This window comes from Macaca mulatta, chromosome 2 (assembly GCF_049350105.2).
Source record: "Macaca mulatta isolate MMU2019108-1 chromosome 2, T2T-MMU8v2.0, whole genome shotgun sequence".
NCBI lineage: Eukaryota > Metazoa > Chordata > Mammalia > Primates > Cercopithecidae > Macaca > Macaca mulatta.
This window is the reverse complement of record NC_133407.1, coordinates 31,461,924-31,483,453: the sequence shown is the minus strand read 5'-3', so window position 1 is coordinate 31,483,453 and position 21,530 is coordinate 31,461,924. Positions and strand designations below refer to the sequence as shown.

At 38.8% G+C, this 21,530-nt stretch overlaps 1 protein-coding gene across 2 annotated transcripts in view; it reads left to right on the top strand.

Moving 5' to 3' along the window:
• PLCL2 (phospholipase C like 2) overlaps nt 1-21,530 on the top strand; it is a 194,674-nt gene that overhangs the window by 131,960 nt on the left and 41,184 nt on the right. For both annotated transcript variants that reach the window (XM_077991414.1, XM_015132240.3), the window contains exon 4: nt 14,558-14,633. In XM_077991414.1, the coding sequence (XP_077847540.1) occupies nt 14,558-14,633 (76 nt within the window). The remainder of the gene's footprint in view (nt 1-14,557; nt 14,634-21,530) is intronic.

Below are 21,530 nucleotides of genomic sequence, written 5' to 3'. Positions count from 1 at the left end.
AAGATGCTCTGAAGCCTCTGTGGATTCCCACACCTTACTGTTGTTTATGCTCTTCACCTCCTTCTTACACTCGTCACAACTTATAATTATACATTCATTAGCTTGATCCTTTTTTTTTCTTTTTCTTTTTAAGACAGGGTTTCACTCCTGTTACCCAGGCTGGGTTGCAGTGATGAGCTCTTGACTCACTTCAGCCTCTGCTTCCTGGGCTCAAACGATTCTCCTACCTCAGCCTCCTGATTGGCTGGGACTACAGGCACGCACCAGCATGCCCGGCTCATTTTTTTGTTTTGTTTTTTTGCAGAGATGGGGTTTTGCCATGTTGCTCAGGCTGGCCTTGAAATTCTGAGCTCAAACAATCTTCTTGCCTCGGCCTCCGAAAGTGCTGGGGATTCCTTTTTTAAAAGTACCTCTCTTCCTCTCCCTGAAATCTGAGCTCCAGGGTAACAGGGCCCATGTAGCCTATTCAACAATGCGTTCTCAGCACCGACAGCAGAGCCTGGCACACAGCAGGTACTCAAAATCCATTTTTGGTGAATGAATGAAAATAACCTTGATCTCCAGGACACAGATATCAGGTGCCCTTCTTACCATACATGTCTTTCCCATATGTCCCTGTATTCCCCGAACTTGATTTTTATTTCCATGCACACAAAAAGCCTTGGGGCAGGGGGAGCAGAGGGTGGAGTGGCTGCTCTTCCGGTCTTAGGTCTGTATGGAAGCACTCACATTCTAAGGCAGTGAGGGCTGGCTTTGCTAGTCCAAGAAGAGGAGGATGCCTGAGGTGCTTGGACAGCTCCAGATGCTTGTAGGGAGAGAGGGACCAGAGGCCGGAGAGACCAGTCCTGAGAAGGAAGATCTGAGCATCCCAGCTCCTGGATCTTTTACCTCTTGTTCAGACCCTAGATGTCTCCCCACCTTTTACCAGAGGATCCTTTATCCTCTCTGAAATTCCCTCCTTAAAGATTCATATGCCCTTAAAAAAAAAAAACCGTAGAGAAGAGCTTAGTGCAGAAAAGAGGAGGAGGAAAATGTGAGAGCCCCTAGTTATTCACCTGGCTACGACAGGAGAGCAACCTGGTGCAGTTAAGCCACCTGAGGTGGGAACATCCCTCATATGTGTACAGTGTTTTCTGATTTTTCCCAAGCATGCTCATAAATCAATTGTTGCATGAGCTAATAGTCAGAGGCTGTGGTGTGCAATGATGTTAGCACATGGACTGGGTCACACGAGAAAAGGGACGCCTTGGATAGGGATAGGCTCCATTTGAGCTGAGCAGAGAAATTCTTGAAAGTCAGATAGCCACTTTCCCCCAACTGCTACAGGCCCCCACTCCCCAACACCTACTGACCCTGGTGAGTGAGCCAAACCACATCTCCCAGGGAAGAAAGCCTTGGCTCCCCTTCCCCTCAACCACATACAGCATCCACCAGCTCCAGCTCCGCCTTGGGAAATCCTTGTCTTCATCCTTATCTCACCTGCCACCATGAACTGGCTCCCAGGGCAACAGAAGGTATTCCCTGGCATGTTTTACAAAGGGCATATCTTAATAAGAACAGTGGTGTATTCACAGACCACCCAGGTAGGTGTGCATGGGGTGTGAACACATATGCACAAGACTGCACCCTAGGAAGTAGATGAGCCCCTGCTAATGAGCTAGCTCCTGCACTAGTGCTTACTTGTGTGACTGGGGGCAAGGCTGTTTCTCTCTTTTTTATAAGAAATGGGGTCTCACTGTGTTACCCAGGCTGGTCTTGAACTCCTGGCCTCAAGCGATCCTCCAGCCTCAACCTCCTAAAGTACTGGGATTACAGGTGTGAGTCACTGTGCCCAGCCCAAGCCCCCTTTTAAAACTCTACAATGGACATTAGATCAAAACCTCAAAGGATTATAAATAAGACTACGTACCTGTAAATAGACTAGAACATAATAAATATTCAATAAATCATAGTCATTATGATTGTCATTATTAGTTTTCAAAGGCTGGATGCATATAGCTCCTGAAGCTTGAAGACCTTTGTGTGAGTTTATTTTAACATCACTCCAAATTCCAGAGCCACATTTGTGATGACCCACTTTGTTGTTTATACAGAGCATAGTTATTCCATTTCATAAAGTCAGGTTTAAAGTTCAAAATGAAAAGCAAAAGGTAAGTTTTCCCATCATCTTGCTAGGCAAGTTGTCTCTCTGCTCTGAAAAGGGAAGATACTAGAACATGTGAGTTATGTGGTCAACATCAGGAAGAACACTACGGCTGGGTTTATACAGTAAATACTCTAGTAGCTGCTCAGATGCATTCTTCCAGCTCTGTTATTCCTGGAGAACTGTGGACACTCTGCTGTGTTTAAAAAAAAAGTATTGCTTTTCATTACAGAGAAGTCTTCAATTGCTTTCCTCTTTTAACTAACATCTGTACTTAGTTATCACAGACTTGAGAGAAACTAATGATACCTTACAGTAAGACTATGATTAAATTACCTTCTGTTAATTAGGAGTTTCTAAATCACCTTTTGTCTCCTTGGAGAAAAGACTTGATATAAATAGGCAGTAATAAAAGTGGTACTATGTTTAATTCAAATTGTATCTTTTGAAATTTAATTAATTTAGTAGTAATAGTTTTAAATGAGCATGTCAGAACTAAAGGGTCCTTAGTGACTTGAAAGAGTTAATGTAGCATCCAGAAGTTCCTAATGTACTTTTCAGAAGTAGCTTGCTCACTGAATAATTGGGTTTAACCAGCTCAAGTTCCCTTTTCCTCCCACAGGAATGATTCAGAGCAGGTTTTGAACCATTCTCATCAGTTTTTTTGGAGACACTACCCTCTATTCAGGATGTAGCCTCTGAACTCACTATCTTTAACATATCCAAGACCAAGGGAGGGACACTGAGGCCCTGGGCCCTCTTTCCAGGCACTTACTAGAGAGTAAGCCAGCAAGGTGGCTGTGGACTACATCCTCACTGGACTGCACCTGGCTGCTCACAGCACCTGTCGAAAGTTCCTTCTTAGTTGCTAAATCCATTCACCTACCCACATCCCTTCCTCCTTTCATGACTGTAGAGAATACTTGAGCACAAGGCACACATAAATTTCGTGCTGTCTAGGATGGGATGAGGATGTCGTGTAAGCACATTATTATTGTAGCTTAGAAAAGCTGAGAAATGTTCTATAGTGTTAAGAGGCTGACATGACCAAAAGCCTGGGAAATGATGGGGTTTGTGTGTGTGTACATCCTTGAGGTGACCATGGTGCAAAGCAATTTATCATGTGCTATAAAGTAGATTGTTTAATGTGAGACTATTGTATAAGGCTTCCCACAGTAATCATGTACAAAATGATATATAGCATACCAAGTTCTCCCCTAACAAGACTTCTGGTCATGTAAGGTTGATAATAAAATAGAGAAGAGGATTATTATCATTTAAATGCACATGAACTCTTCATATAGAAAAGCATAGTATAATAAATTACCACATAAACTGGTAGAAATTATTATATAGCTTTTCTGGATAGTTTCATAATTGCAGCAGAGTTCCTTTGCAGGGTAGTTTAGCTTCTGTTTTGTTGCTCAATTTTCAACTTTTTTTTTTTTTTTTGCTTTTCCTATGAATATTATATTGTTCAGGACCAGAAACTACAAAATCAAATTCAAAACTCCTTCCATTTTTTGAAATTCTGTTTATTTCCTGAAATAAGATTAAATAACTTACATTTCTTAACTAAGTTTTGGTTAAAAGCTAAAATTTGAAATTTAAAAATTTTAAATACTTTCCAAAAATATAGAGTAGGATAAGTATTTAAAGTATATTCATTGACTTCATAACCAATCTTTTGGTACAACTGGAACCCCTCCAGCCCCCTTTTCAATTTTCCCCAAGCTATTGCCTCCGGTCTATTTAAATATGTTGGGGAATACATGGAGACTTCTGGTAATGCTAAATCTCAATTAATCTAGAAATAGTAGTGAATGCCTTTTAAATTTAAGTTTGGTTGTGACTTTATGGCTCATTCAGTTGTCTGCATAAAAATAAAAATTTCTTATCTAATTTAAAAGCACAGTTTTTGGTGACATAAATCACCCCAGTGCATTCATTGTTTTGATTCCTCTAAGCTCTGCCTCTATGATTTTGTCGATTGTTTTTCTTTTAATCTTCTAGATGTGCTTTTTTGTTTTTTGCCCACTATCCTCTTTGTGCTGTTTTTCCTTATCTTTGCTCCTTTTTCCTCTCCTCCCAGCCTAACAAATGTGTATTACTAAGGACTTCTAGTGGCTAATGTGGGAAGTGCCTCTCAGAAATACCCACAACTGTAAATGGTAGGTCCATGCAGTGCGCATTGGACACACAGCACCTGTAGAAAGTAGGAACCAAAGGCAATAAACTGGTTCTTTTGACTACGTGATACTATTTATTTCATGAGTGTTATGCTGAATCCAAATGGCTATTGAGTGAATGCAGGAGATACCTATGTTACACTTGTATATGATAAGCATATGCCCGTATCTTATGTTTGTATGGTGATTACATTCAGAAACTGCACTTAAAGTTTAACCTGTGAGATGTGGCTCCCTTCTAAGTGTGTGAATATGATTATATATTAATTTAGGGTGAGAAGTGATAGAGACATTGATTGTGTTAGAGGAGGCTTTTTATAATGTGAAAATTCAACTAGATACCTACAGACAAGACGGGATGTTATTTTATAGGACTTCATCTGAAATGTAGTACATGAGAGGTTCAGGCTGTGTCAGGGTTTAGATAAAAGTTATGTAACAGGAAAGACACATTGGTCCCTTAGGTACTATGCCAGCTCTGAAATGAGCTTTATGAAAAGTTAGAGTGTATTGGAAAAAGTTAGAGAATAGTTAGCTTCCCACATGTGGACCCTGGGTCACTCTTAATTCATAATTCATTCCAGATTTATATAGCATTTGGCATCTGTTCTCTGGCAAGAAATGATCGTTAAAATAGTTGAATACAGTGTTGAGGCAGACTTGTATGATGCCAAAACCATGCTTTGAAGGTGGCAGAAACTAAGAGTTTAACTTAGACTTCAAATAAAATTGCATAGAAGAATTTTGTAAACAAATTTTTTGAAAATATTTTGAAGTATTCTCCCTTCTATAGTAAGTTATGCTACAAATACTTGTTTTGAACATTCAAACGTGCTTGAATGCAGTTTATATGTTAAGTAACGATTTGAGCATACCAAAAATTTTGCATTTGCGTACGCACAGTTTTGTGTGCACAAAACTGCACCTGGGTAAACTGAAATTACACACACACCCCTCAGACGTCCACCATATTCTTCAATTCACAAAATGTGTTATGAGCTACACCCTCTACATCTTGTGTTACAATTTTCCGTTAGATTTCAGATCACCCTCCTTCCACCACTTCACAGTGACTCACAAGCTGCAACTCTTCCAACACCCACTTCCACCAGCAACCTTCAGGTCTTTTTCAAGGTTAAGTGCCATGTTGATTGTAGTATTTTTTCATTCTTTAACCATTTAACATATGCAGAACTGTCATATTGTTTTTATTCGATGTCTTTTTTTGTTTATGTGTCACTGCAAAATTTTTTAGTGTTGTGCCCCTAACCCACTTTCCTTACAAGCCCTGTGGTTTTTATTGCACAATTTTGTATAGTGAGGTGAGTTTTAGGATTGCAGAACTGTCGTACTGCAGTTACATTAGGTCCTTGAATAATGTCGTTTTGTTCAGCATCATTTCATTATAACATCGAAGAGGAAAAAATAATTGATTCCCAGCTGGGGCCACTTGTATGGAGTTTGCATGCTCTCCCCACGTCTGTGTAGGTTTTCTCTAGGTACTCCAGTTTCCTCCCACATACCAAAGATGTGAACTTCAGATGAATTGGACAATCTTCAGGGTCTCTGTGAGTGAGTGTAGATGTGCCCTGAGATGGGATGGCGTCCTGTCCAGGGTGGGTTCCGCCTTGTACCCTGAGCTGCTGGGATAGGCTCTGGCCACCTTTGATCTGGAATAAGTGGGTTGGAAAATGAATAAATGAATGAATGAATGAATGCATATAAGTTATTGGGAAATAAAAATTTATCAGGTATTTGGCAGTCATCCAAATGCACAGCAATATTTGTTAACTGTTTTTGAGCTGTGTGGTAGTAGGAGGTTCCTCTGAAAATTTTCATTTTGCAAACATTTGTTGATTTAATACACCACCACTATGACTCCTGTCACTTACGAATTCACCACAAATTGAGTAAATAATGATCTTACTTGTTTTCATTAATCTTTCTTAAATGTATGTATAGTTTGCATTTATTTCAGCATTTAAAATTAGAAGTGTTTTGATCTTTATTGAGAGGTTTGATAATGTTTTTGTGACCAGAAATATGCTGTGGAAATTTAACCCTTGTTTGTATCAGTCAGCCTATGGTAAAATTGGTTTTGTTGTACCTTGTTCACTTAAAGTCACAGTTTCCAAGAACCTATTCATGTTAAGAGAGGACTTACTGTATATTTCTTCACAGTTACTCAAGATCACCAAATTACCAGGTCCACAACTTCCAATACTGTGGACTCACCCTCCTTCCAGCGCCTCTCTCTGTACACATCTGTAAATGTTTAGCATCCTTGTGCTTTTCCTGACCACTCTTGCACCTGTCATACTAGTTATTATTCTCTCTGCTTATTCCAGTGATTTTGGAGCATCATGCAGTGTTCATTCATCTTTAAAATTCCTTCCTCAGAGATGTAGACATTCTTTCATCTCAGCTACTACCTCTGTGCAGAAAAGTTTTGATTATCCAGTGCCAGAACCAAGTTGTCACATAATTTCTGGTTGCTTCTCAAGATTCTTAGACTTCCCTACTGTAACCACCAGCTCAATTCAACTAGGGTGGAAGTTCACATCCTAAATGCATTAACATACTTAAAGGAACCGTAAAGCACTGTACAACTGTGGGGTGTGTAACATGTTTAGTTGTAAACTGTAAAGCACTCTATAACTGTGGGGTGTGTAACATGTCTAGTTGTAAACTGGAAAGCACTCTATAACTGTAAGGTGTGTTACAATTTTTCTTATCCTGACTAGTTTTCCTCTCTTATCTTGGCTCTCCCTTCTGTGCCCACAGCAAATCAGCCTTGGAGTCCTCCCCCACGTAATCTCTTCATGTCATCCTTTCTTTCCAGCCCCTCTGCTGCCTCTCATGTCTCTCATATAGCGGTGGCCCCCACCTGCTTCGTGTTCCCACTTTTGTGCCCCCATCTGCCATTTCTTCCTTCACACTGATGCTTGTTCATGGTTCTGAAATTTTACTTTGATCACAACACCTCTGCTTAAAATTGTCAAGGGTTTGTGATTAAATTCAAACTCTACAATGTAGAAGTTCATATCTTATCCAATCTGGCCCTTACTCCTTTTCTATCCATGTTTCCTTACATTCTTTAACACGAGTTGAGATGCCTAGAAAGCTTAACAATATTTTACATGATTTCAAGTCCTGCCCTTCCGCATCATGCCTGCAGCGGGGTTCTGTGTGTGGCAGCACCCAAATATGCTCCTCTATATGTTTGTTAGCAGTTGAGTAGTGCTTTTTATCAAGCATATCTCAGGTTCTCTCTATAACTTTCTTTTATGTAGGTTTTTTCCCCTGTATAAATTGTGTAGTGAAAGATGTGGTAGTGGAAATGAAGTTTCATAAGAAACCCAGGACAAGTTACTCTGGAAACGGTTTGTTATTTAGAAAGTGTTTTCATAGTGACCTTGCTGGAAGAGAGGATGACCACAGTTCTTAATGATATGGCAGACCTCAGCCCCTGGATGGGCACCAGCTCTCTGTCCTTCCCACAGTGGACTGCAGCCACAGTGCTCCCACCATGTGAGATGGAAAGGGGAGCTGGGTTTCATTGTAGTGCATAGCTGGCCAAAGACCTCTACAGCAATAATCTTTTAGTATTTCAGTTTAAATATGTGACTTTTATATTATGTTCAAGTATTTAAAAGTATGCTGTATTTTCCAACAATAACTTTATAAATGGTGCCTCTTCCATTAGTTCAACTTTGTAAGATGTTTCTGTACTTGGCAGCTTTAGTAAAGGAAAAACTTACCTCTGGATTTCAGTTGAGAAGTCTCAAATCCTGATGTTTTAGAATCAAACAAAATTTTTCACCCACACAGTAATAATTATTTGAAAGTGTTAAAAAGAGAGATTATATTGCTAACTCAGAGAGCTGTATCTTTCAAGAGTGCAGAAAAAAGCACCAAAGCTTACAAATTCCTGAGGGCATCTTGATCTTACTTTCTGTCCTATTCATGGCATTAGTGAACTGACTGGCTTTGCAGCGCCACACAGTACAAGGCTGACCATCCACCAGGGATGCTGAGCTTTAAGAGGCTGTTTTAGTCTATTTTGTGCTTTTAAAACAGAATATCACAGCCTGGGCAATTTATAAAAACTGAAATTTATTTTCTCATAATTCTGGAGGCTGGGAAGTCCAAAATCAAGGCTCGGTGTCTGGTGAGGGTCTTCTGACTGGCTCCTCATGTGGCGGGAGACAAAAGGACACACTAGCTGAACGCTGTGTGAAACCTCTTTTATATAAGGACCTTAATCCCATTGACTAGGGAGGAGCCCTCATGGCTTCATCACCTTTTAAAGGCCGTACCTGTTAATACAATCACATTGGCAATACTTGAATTTTGAAGGGGACACATTTAAACCATAACAGAGGCTGCCATTCAGAAAATTCTGACTAGATGGGAAAAAATTACTTTGGATTGAATTAGTTCCTATTTTCTGAAAACCTTATCCACGATCACATTTGCTGTTTTGTATTCACCCCTGGAGTCCAGAGAAGCAAGTCCTGCTTTGGTCCAATCCTCCCAAGGTCATCCTGAGCCTGGCGGTGCCTGAAGCCACATCTTGCTACCTGGGTGTTTACTGGTCCACTGAGGCCTATCATGGATCTCCAAGGTGATCATGGCAGTTTGGGGGCATTCAGTGGTTAGGGCCAGGTGTATAGCCCATCATTGTTGTAAGTCCATTGGCATGTTTGAGAATGGTAATCTTTACATTTTTTGAGTTTGGAAAGATATTTCCCTGTTATGTGTCAAGTAATCATAGAATCCATGTGAAAGAACAAAGTTTTTTTTACTATCTAGCATTTTTCTTTTATAGCAACTTTAGGACATCTCAGACTTTGTAACTTCGTTAGAAACAGCTACAACAGAAGATGCAGTAGTCACATCTGTGTTGAGTAGGACAGGCAAAGAAAGGAGTTTTGAGATTGAGATTTTCTGTCTGAAACTGAGATTCAAAACAAGATAAAGGGGGAAATAATCTAGAATTCAGAAGATGTTATTACTAAAACTTCTTTCACCCAAGTATTTAAAATTATTCACAAACTACTTTTATAATTATTAACAAAATCTGTGTTCTTAAGATGAAGAGCAATTCAGTGAATTGTCTGAAATCAGACATAAGGTCCTTATATAAAATCACAGACTTGCTTATTCTGAAAATGGAATTTTCCTAGTTGATAAGCAAGTTTCAAAACAGAATATGAAGAGCAGTCTATAGAAATCTAGTAATATATAATATATTTATATAATAATAACCCTTAATATATACACATAATATAGCTGTGTCTATAAACAGAGAAATTTACTTTACACTAACATGGGAGTTACTTTCAAAACATAGCACTCTGATGAAAGGCATTTCTGGTTTCTTTCCAGCTTAATAAAATATAAATTTTAATTTTTACTTTGCCTTTAGTTGAAATTTCCTGCTTTTCATCTGCTCAAATTCTGTTTTAAAATCTTATATTAGAGGTGATCAAATTTATGAAATAGATTTCTAGGCTATGTTAAATCCATAGATTTTCCAAACACTTTAGTTCCAGAAGTGTAGGAGGTACTGGTAACAGGCCACTAATATAAAATCCATTAGCAACAACTATATAAAAGCATCTTGCCCTGGAAAAAACAATATAAGCATCCATGTGGCGAGTTACTCAGGCTGGCAGCAGGGTGTCTGATTGCTGTGCCAAGGCTTACACCTGTGTGTTTATAGGGGCTTGATGAAATTCATGCATTTGCATTAATGCAGATAATGCTTATATAATTAACCACTCTACTTGGCTTTGCATTCATTAGTGACATATCAATGTAATATACACAGAGAAAACAAGATAAAGTAGTTTTTTCCTTTGGCTCATGCATTGATATTACTACCCACACATCTGCTTTTGTCTAATCTGAGATGCCTATTCTGGTAGTTTCACATTAAATATAAATTATTTATTATTTATAATAATGAATTGTAAAATAGAGACAAGTAATTTATTGCTGTCATTTTAAAATGTTTTCTCAAAGTGCTTTATAGAAATATTATTCTGAAAAAAAACTTTGGGTCAATGTTAGTAGCTGAGATGAGATTACTATATTGTGTGTAGCAGCTTTTAGGAGTTACAAAATTTCCTCTGCTTTTGTGCTTTCTTCTGGTTGGAACATCCTTTCGTCTTCACCTGTGCAGTTGCCACTCATGTGTCAAAACTTATCATGGTTTTGTGGAAAAAGCAGAGGCTTCAAGACCAAACAGAATACCAGTTTCATGACTTACTAATTAGAGTTATTTTACCTGTAGTACCAGATGACCTTGAAACGTTGCTTACGTTTCAGGTAGGCCTTCAGTGTTCACATCTGTAAAACTAACCTCATAATTACTCACCTCACATGGATAATGTGATCAGTAAATAAAATAGAAAGCACCAAGTACATATTTGATGCAGAGATGTTGAATTACTTTCATCTTGATTCATTCAACCAACACTTGTGCTATTTATAATCACAGCTTGTTATAAAGCAGCAGACCCAGACAGAAAGTGGCCCCTGCTAGATCAGCTGGTGGCCCCATGTCATCTCTGCTGCATCCTCAGTGCCATGTGCACTACGTTCAATAATAATTGACGACAGAATGAAAGGGAAGCATCACTCCACTGAGCAGGGGCCTGAAGGCCCATTGCCTCACCTGTCCTTTAAGCCTGCTGGACTCTGCACCTGGTGTTCCTATGGAGCCTACAGTCCTGAGAGCTTCCTTAAGAGCACCTAGAGGAGCTCTTAGACTCAAGGATAATTTATGCAATACTGCAAAAGTTGAAGATTAATATATGCCTGTTAAGAACAAGAACTATAAACTGTTAACCATACATTAATTTAATAATAAATATGTACCCCAAAACTATAAAAATATCCCAACTGGCAGTTCTTCCTTCTGAAGCAAGTAGTACAAATATTTGATAACAGGTGTGACAATATGAATCATCTCTGCTGAGGTCTGCATGTGTTTTCTGCTGCCTTGTCTACGCTTTGCTGATTGTTTACTATGGGCCTGCCTTCTCCTAGGCTGGTTGCCTCTGGAATTCCCTCTAATACAGTCTGCAAATGCCTCCTGCTGTTTACTTTCAAACCTAGGAGGAATGGCTTCTCACTATTAGTGTCCTCCACCCTGATGTATTAGTCATCTTCATATTTTATATACTACTCATGAATGGGGGGCGGCAGTGATATTCACTCTCATTATCAGCAGAGGAACTTCCTGTATTGAAATCTAAGTCACAAGTGGATCCTTCTGTGCGTGTCAATGTGGATACCATTACACCGCAAGTACTTCACCATTAAATATCCCACCAAAGGGCTGTAGCTTCAGAGTATTTAATTTTATCACATCCCATAGCTCACAGGCTACAATAGCAATCCCACCTTTTTAGTTATTGTTTATGCATCTGTTTTATTTCTGTACCATAGTCCTAGTGCAGCAATTGTTCTTTTTTATTATATACTTTAAGTTCTAGGGTACATGTGCTTCATACTTAGCCCTTAGCTCAGGGTCCCACACATAGAGGGCCTCAGTAAACAATTGTCCCAAGAATAAACAAATAATCCTCCAAGTGTTATAGAATTTAGGAGGCAGATGAGCTTCTGTATCTGGACCCTTGAGATGAATGTGCATTTATTCAGCCTTGCATATATTTTATAGCTGGAAGGTACATAATTATTTATCCTTTGGTGATACTTAAACTGGAAGATGATTCTAAGAATAATAATGCAACTTGTTTCTCTGAGCTTCATCACACCCAGCTTTTCAAGTGGAACTAAAATTAGTAATGAGTATTGGAAACATTGCCAGTGAACATATGAAAGGAAGGCATTCAGCTAATTTGGGGCTACCAGAAAATGCTCTGCCAGGCCTCCTGGATAAATGGGGAGTCAACCGTGACAGCTGCCACTTGAAAGTGTCTTCATTGCGCCAGTCGCTCCTCACGCATCCTTTCATTTAGTCCTCACATTATGAGGTGTAATGTCTTTAGTAAGCTCATTTTATGGGTAGGAAATTAGGGTTGTGAGGTTAAATATCTTGTCCTAGATGACAAAGTTAATGAGTAATAGAACCAGGATTGGAACCCATGTAAATCTGTGCTCTTTCTGTTGCTACACCATTCCCCAGATGAGTTTCTTGTCTGCCTGTGTGAGCCTCTGCTTAATGCTGCTGTTTTGTTCTTCTCCACTCCTGCTTTTGCTCCTGTCCTCATTTGTTTCATGACTAGGTTCATTTCATTGATCATATTTTTTTTCCTTTTCTTGTTTGAATGATGGGGACACAGTTGGCCAGTTCTTTGATACTAAGCTGTGACAATCACCATCCTTGCTTGAAGAAGTCCTTGCTTCTTTGTATCTCTCATTTGGCTTGACATCAAAGCTGAAAAAGGTTACTGATGACGGTATGAACCTTTTCAGTATGCAAATTATGTAATGGCACAAACGACTTTATATCAGTATAATAAAGTTCTTAACGGTTCATTTTTATCGCTGCCTGTTCAATATGTCAAGCTGTAAAATAGAATATTTTAATTTACAGGAATGACTCAGATCTTGAAGAATGAATTTGAAAATACTGAATTCCAAAGGGCAAACTCTGCCATAGGGTGTGGACTTCTTGAGGACAGGGGTTGTATCCTGTAGGTGAGGTATCCCTGGTTTCCACACAGGGACTGCCTGCAGTAGACCCCAGTGATGATTAAAGATACATTATGAAGGCGTAAATAAATGCCTACCTTGGCCTTTAAACTTGTGATGTTTACCATTTTTTAAGAACTGTACAAGTTGATAAATACTGTTTGACTAACCTTAAGAAGCCAGTACATTTTTTAAGAGACATGTTGGTTATATTTTAAATAAGTATAACTTACCAAAATATGGTGGGTTTTGAGTTATACAAATAATCCAACCTACATATATTTAGTTACTATAAAATAATTACTAGGGCAGTTAGTGATAAATGCTATAAAGAAAAATAAGGCAGGCAGGTGCGGTGGCTTATGCCTGTAATCCCAGTACTTGGGAGGCCGAGGTGGGAAGATCACTTGAGCCTAGAAGTGTAAGACCAGCCTGGGCAACATAGCAAGATCCCATCTCTATAGAAAATGTTAAAAATTAGCCAGGCATGGTGGCACACACCTGTAGTCCCAGCTGCCTGGGAGATGGAGGCTAGAGGATTACTTGTGTCTAGGAGTTGGAGAGTGCACTGAGGTATGAATGTACCGCTTCACTCCAGCCTGGCTGACAGAACAGACCGTGTCTCTTTAAAAAATAAATAAATAAAAAATGAGACAGAAATGAAAGGAATGGATGGGTGTTTATTACTTAAAATATGATGGTCATGTCAAATAGATGAGTAATATTATAATGCAAAATATTTGGACATTTAAATACAAATATGTAGATTTATACTAAGGCAGATATCATAATTGTACCCATTTGAGCCATGAGGGTTGTTTCTGGCTATCCCATTTCCTTTTCATAATGATTTTAGAGCCAACAAGATTACTTCAGAGGGATCTTTTCCTAGCTTTTTGGTGAGTAAAATAATGGATCAGCTGTTCACTGATTCTTTCTCTTCTTCAAGCTTGAGCTCTTAAAACAAGCACATGCAATTTGGAATAAGAATTCAAATTTGAACATTTTAAAAACCACTAATAGAAACATAAAACTACTAGTTTTAGAGGTACTATTAGTGATGGATGGTATCAAACAAATGCTATTTTTAATTCTCATTGTATGTTTTAAACTGAATTTCATATGAAGACATTTTGGCTAAAATGAGTGAAGCGTGTAGGTGTTGAAGTTTTCTATAAGATGAAGTTGAAAATTTTGTTAAAATGGATAACCAAAAATACAGTTTAAAACTCAGATCAGATTTGCATGCATATTTGTAGCTTTTCACGCTGAAATGAACTCAGTTCAGTATTAGCTCAGGGTTCAAGTTCAGTGTTGTACTAGCCTCACTGCACTTGGAAAGTAATACTATTCGCATCTTGTTTTAATCATTATGCGGGGATGCGTGATTTTATCATTTTTCACATGCACATTTGAAGTTGAGTAGTGGAAAGTCAGATAAAAAAGCGTTTGATATCATTATATCAGCCTGTTTTAGGAGAAGAGCCTTGTGCATGAATGCAGGAGGGTGTCTAGTTGTCAGGTGTAATCTCATGTCTGAATATTCCCTTTGCAGATGATTCAGTCCCTCAAGGCGTTGATTGAAAATGCAGATGCTGTATATGAAAAGATTGTACATTGTCAGAAGGCAGGTAAGTGAAAGTTTGTTTCCTCTCTTTAAAATAAAATTAATAGCATCATATATTTTGCCCCAAAACTATTTCATTTTTTGGATGCTATATCAAGAAAATCAAATAAGAAAATTGTTTTTCTATAGCTAAAGAAAATACCAATTCAGTGGTTCTCAGCCTTAGGTAACAAACTCACCTGAGGGGACCATTCAGAATACATCAACATTGGTCTGAGGTGTGGGGCTGGGAATTAATAACGATTTTAAATTCCCAGGTGTTTCTAATGTACAGCCAAGATTGAGAAACTCTGCACTAATCTCTTCTTCAGTGTTAACTGTGTTGCCAAAGCTCCTGCTGGTCACCCATGACTCTAGTACACAGTAGAATAGGTAAGGCTTGAGCAGAGGGAGAATGGCTTCTTGTAAAGGAGATAGGTACCAGTTACAACCTCCTGACACTTTTTAACACACGGGCATTTTCAAGTGCTGATAAATTCATTAATTTAACATCCAAATGTTATACCAGATTATAAAATTCTTCTTATGTAAACAATCATCCAGTTAATTTTAGCTGTGGTAAAACCAAAAAATTCGGTATTCTGCATCGTAATAAAAATACACAAAATGGAGTTCTTTTAATTTTCTAATGTTTTGAGTGTTGATTTGGGAGATTCTAATATAAAGAATATTTTCAAGTCATAAAAAAAAAATCTGTCCTGACTTTCTGAGGCTTTTTGGTTGCTATTCTTTTAAACTAAGAAACTAAATCGCCTACTCTGAAAAAAAAAAAATCCCTTATCTCAGAAATGAACTTGTTTAAAATAGATCAAAGATAAATATATGTGTGACATTTTTTTCCAGTATCTATTGAAAGAATATTCATATTAGTGACTAATCAACAAACTCCACAATCCCCATCTTGTTTTACTAATCTTGTCAGCAAATGTTATTAGCAGAATGATCTTTCTATTTCTAGTCCTTTCCAGGCTAACTCTCCCTACAATCTACATTTAAAACAAGTTCTTCAAACACAATTTTTATCATGTCACTGTCCTGTACAAAATCATCCAGTTGCTTAGCAGGGTCTCTGGTAACAAATCTAAACTCCTAACTTCGCCAGGAGGAGTGAGGACATCTACCAACAAGCCCACCATTTTGCCAATATTATATAAAATTTATTAAATCATCTGTTCATTCATTTAATAGATGTGTTTTGAACTTCTGTATGCATAAGGTACATGGTAGCCCTTGCATACCAAAACATGAAAAAACAATGATTGGTTACCTTCTGGAGCCTTCAAATTGAACAGGAGATATGGAAGTAAACACAGTAAATATATTGAATACTTACCGTGTGTTACTCAGGAGTCTCAGGTTGGTGTGTGAGGCACTGGGGAGACATTGGTGTTTGTGTAGAACAGGAGAGGGCCTGAGCTTTCAGGTACTGACCATAATAGCTGTGTGCAGAGAATGTCCCTGGGCAGACCTGATGGGAGGCAGTTGACAGTAGATAAGGAAGGTGCTTCTGGAGAGTGAGGAAGGAAGGGAGGGGATGGTGAGCCATCCACCCTCTGCTTTGGGCTGCCTGTCCCCATTCCCTGTGTTTTTACTTAATCAGATTTTCACATACCACTCATCTGCTGAGACTTCTTTCTCTGTCCTCTCTGCCAATCTGTACTTTCTTCTTTTTCAATTATCTCAACAGTCTTCTAGGAGACCTTTCAAGATTCCAGGATTTATGTTACCTAAAGCATTCTATTGAGCCCTTTAAACCTTTAATTTGCTTCAGTTGGTAGGGCTTCTTCAGTTATTGTGTATTTTATTAATGCATTCCATCTTGTAAACAGGATAATAACCTCCTAAAGCACTAAGATTGTATATCAAGTTGCTCTCTGTATCTTACGCATGACATCTGTTCTAACATTCTGCGCAGAGTAGTTGCCCAAATATTAACTGACTAAATATGATTTGATTTTAATTATTTGATTCCATTCAATGCATGTATTGCTATGAAAATTATGACCTTTGTGGAATTTGAAAAACGAACTGTTTATCAGAAAAAAAAACTATTCAACGATTTGAGTTATTGTCAATTCACTGGTTTATGAAATTTGATAATTTTGAGTATAATGTGGCTTTCTGTTTATGTTTGATTTCAGTAAGAGATACATGTGCTTGTACTTAAAAAGCTGAAGAATCTTATCTATTAGGGATTTTGATTAGGATGGGGGAAGAATAACCACTGTGTAATGGTTCAAGTTGCTCTGGGTTTAAAGATCTTTAGAAGCATATAAAGATTATCTTTTGGTTTCACAGTTACTGCTGAACGCCTACACAGCCCTTCTGTTATACCAAGTACTTATTTTAGAGTCCCTTGATCTTTTGTTTCTCATGTTTACAATTATGGTAAGGACATATAGTCATTAGTCATATGAAGAATTGCTAATTTATATTGGGCTCAAAAGACATTTGCATAAGATCTTACTTTTGATAAGTAATTGTTACTCTGCTTGCCAACAGATATAGGTCACCAAAGTGCTGCAAGAAAGGATTATTTTCGATGTATTTCAAATGTTAAAGCACAAACATATATTTTTATTAGTTAAAACCTCATTTAAATAATTGAATGGAAATAAAGAGTCAGACCTCCACCTCCAAACACGTTAAAAAGCGTCCCCAGTTCAGAAGGGTTCAGGCTTCTGGCTGTGTAATCTATTTTTTACATAGGGACATGCGTATGCTGATGTTAGTACTGGGAAGAGGAAGCGTGGCAGGAGAGGAGTGCTGAGAAGTGAAGACCTCCAACCAAGGTAGGCTAGGAACCTATGCATCCCAGTAGTGGAGGACCCAAAGGGACTGCGGAAAGAGCAGTGGGAACAACTCAGAGATGCGCAGTTGGAGGCAGCCTGCCTGCATAGTCCTCTCTGTTAAGAAGAGAATGCGGTAGCAGAGAGAGTTGGGGTAAAAGAGAAATTTTAGTAATAAAACCATGTTGCTAGGATTATAAACGACCCAGTGAAGAGGAAGACATTAATAGATGAGACAGAGGTTCAGGATGAAAGATGTGAGGTCAGGAGTGAAGTACAGTCATGAAACACTTGACCTTAGAAAGGGAGAAAGGCTCCTCGTCTGAGATAACACAGAAAGCCGTGACATTTAGAAAAATTCTGAAAAAGAGAGGAGTGTTTTCCATTGATGAGGTAAACAAGGAAGTGGTGTCATAGGAGAACACCAACTTCGGGGGTGAGGAAGTGAAAGCGGGGATTCAAGACAGGGGCAAGAGTATGGGGACTTTGCTCAGAGTCAGAGATCAGCAGTGCCAGCCAAAGGGACTGATTAAATATCAGATCCTGCTGGGGTGATGGGATGCGTGAGTCTGGGCCACCATGGGAGTGAGAAGTGATGTGGCCATATAAGAATGGGTCTTTATAATTCAAACACATGCATACGCGTTCTCAAGTAGGGGATTGGTAAGGAACACCAGCAGGAGAGCTGAACAGGAATCTGCAGAGGGAGAAACATCATGAAAGTTCATTTGTTAGACATGTATAAAAGTTGGGAAAAGATGTGTCAAATTCTTTCAGGGCAAAAGTCTTTTCCACTTTCTAACACCTATGTCTTTGTCTCTTTCAATGCCAAAACTGTAACCCATTTTTGGATTATAATTTCCTTTCTAGTCGCTGAATTGGTATGCTTAATAAAGGATAGGAAGATGATCAAGAAGGAAACCCAAACTGCTTTCCCTCAGTGAGCTAGGTGTTTCTGTCAGGTGATTTTAAATGGAAAATAAATTGTTCTCTGGAGGAGGAAAAAAGCAAATCAATGACATCCTGTTAAAGATGATGAATTAACAAATGCTTTTAATCTCCACTCTAAAACCTCATTAAAATGACAGTAAAGGTGTTTTTTTTGTTTTGTGTGTGTGTGTGTGTGTGTGTTTTTTAAAGCCACAAATCCATAAGGACAAAGAAAACGGGAGCAACAAAATTCTAGAAACTGAGTAACAGCTGAACAAGTGATAATTGGCTTAGCTACCCACTCAGGAACCTGAATCTAAAGCTGGTCGTGGGGGGCCTGACACAGCCTGACTCACAGGCCGGGCACCAGCTCAGATCTAACCTGGTGACCGGGTACCTCTGGGAACTGGGATAAAGCTAGTGATAAAAGAGAGAAACTGTCTGGAAGCTGGATTAATTAACACTTAGATTTCTGTGTCCTGACAGTAGGGAGGTTAAAAATAGCAAAATTCCCATCCTTCATATGGGGAATTTAATAGATGATGCTTGAAAAACAATTCTAAGTAAACAATATAAGCATGTTACTTAGAAATATGAACATAAATACTAAAGAAGGGAAATAATCAGCTAAAGGTGTTGAATGTGACTGCTTCTAGGGAGGGAGAATTGTGGACAATTATTTGGTTCTTTATGTACATGCATAATTCTAGTAAAAATAAAAACTAAATTTGAAGAAAAAAAAAAGGAAGGAATCAAGGGACAAAAGCTGCCGCAGGAACTGAGGATGTTCCCAAAGATGTGATCCCACACCCACAAGGCCTGGGACAGTGTCAGGTTGCAGAGGGGCGGAGAGCCTGCAAAGGACCCCTGCTGGCTTCCCTGTGTTCGTGGGCATGCCCCAGGCAGAGGTGATGCCTGCATGCCTGGGAGGATGAGAGCCTGGTTCCTCTTTTGGCAGGAGAATCTGTTCTGTGCACTTTCAGAATGACTGTTAGGAGGGAGGATCAAACTAAATGAAAGATGACCCAGCCCTCCCCAGACCGCTTTAAATGGAAGCTTCTTTGCTAAAAGCTCCAACGTATTTTCATGCATGGCCAGGGTTGCATCATCACTGAGTAAAGTGGGATCGAAGAAGATAACTTTCCTAATAATAAAAGCTTCAATTACCCTTCATTTTAATCAATTTAATGGGAAATTTTCAGTGGATCTTATACATCCCTGCTTTCTTAAATTTGATTTGCCAAAAATAATTTGAACATTTGTTTTGAAGACCCAGGATCATCTTGAGATGCTGCAGTTTAATGCAGTGATTTCTTGAAGTCTTTAAGTTTGGAGACCCCTTCACCTGCACACACAGCAGCCTGCCTGCTGTGACTGTTCAGATCTGGACATGGTGTTAATAGTTTAATTCCATCTCCTTTCATTAAACTCTCACTTCCTACTACTTTGTACTGTATTTCTAACTGTCTGTTTGTATACCGCTCTTTTTTTTTTTGCTCTTATATTTGCTGCTTCCAGTCTGCTGAGCTGTTGATGTCTCCCCTGTGACCAAGCGATTTATCTTACATAAAAGAGGATGAGGCCCCAACACACTCCTGCATGGGGAAAACCGGCAGAATGTCAGGCCAGACCTACATTACCTGGATTTAATTGCTCAGAGACTTTTTTTTTTTCCAAACTCCTCATATCTCAGTGTGCTCCTAGGAGCTGAGGTTATCAGATAAGTAAGCCATCACCATCTGTCACTTGGTTCATGCACATCATCTTGCCCAACATAGTAAAGAAAATCATCTGCGAGATTCATTCTGAAAGCACTTCACAAGTGTTCTGTTTGAAAATACAATTGACCCTTGGACAACACAAGTTTGAACAGCATGGGTCCACATATATGTGAGTTTTTTCAATAAATATACTGAGACATTTTTTGGAGGTTGGCAACAATTTGAAAAAAGACATGAACCATGTAGCATGGAAATATCAAAAAATTTAAGAAGATAGGCCACAAATGCATAAAATATATGTAGGTACTAGTCTATTTTATCGTTTACTGCCATAAGATATGCACAAATCTGTTATAAAAAGTTAAAATTTATCAAAACTTATGCACACACTTAAAGCCCATACATGACATCATTCACAATTAAGAAAAATGTAAACAAATGTAAGATACACTGTTAACTCATAACAACTAAAATTAACTGCAAAACATACTTTGCTACTGTAATAATTTCATAGCCACCTCCTGTTGCTGTTGTGGTGAGCTCAAGTGTTGGGAGTATCTGCTTAAAACGCTGTGTGATGCTAATCATCTCTGACTGAGCAGTTTATCATTCCAGTAAATTGCATTCCCAGTAAAAAGTGATCTCTCATAGTTATGGCATATTATTCATCATGTTTAGTGCAATACCATAAACCTCGAGTAACACCATGGGACCTATATGAAGTGCCACTGGTGATACTGTAAGTGCTCCCAACAAGCAGTGAAGAGTCATGACATTTCAAGAAAAAGTTGAATTGCTTAGTATATACCATAGATTGAGGTGTGCAGTTGACTGCCATTTCAGGATAAATGAATCCAGCATAAGGACTGTTCTAAAAAAAAAGAAAAGAAGGCCGGGCGCGGTGGCTCAAGCCTGTAATCCCAGCACTTTGGGAGGCCGAGGCGGGCAGATCACAAGGTCAGGAGATCGAGACCATCCTGGCTAACACCGTGAAACCCCGTCTCTACTAAAAAAATACAAAAAACTAGCCGGGTGTGGTGGTGGGCGCCTGTAGTCCCAGCTACTTGGGAGGCTGAGGCAGGAGAATGGCGTGAACCCGGGGGGCAGAGCTTGCAGTGAGCCGAGATTGTGCCACTGCACTCCAGCCTGGGGCACAGAGCAAGACTCCATCTCAAAAAAAAAAAAAAAAAAAGAAAAGAAAATTCATGAAGCTATTGTTGCAGCCATACCAGCAGGTATGAAAACCTTGCACTTCTTTTGCAAAATTTTTTTATCTCACATTGAAAATATAGCTTTTAGATGGGTACAGGATTGCTATACAAAAGGCACACCTATAGACTAATATGATTCAAGAAACAGTGAAGTCATTATATGACAATTGAAAGTAAAGGATCCAAAGCTGGAGAATTTAATGCCAGCAAAGGATGGTTTGATAATTTTAGAAAGAGGTTTGGCTTAAAA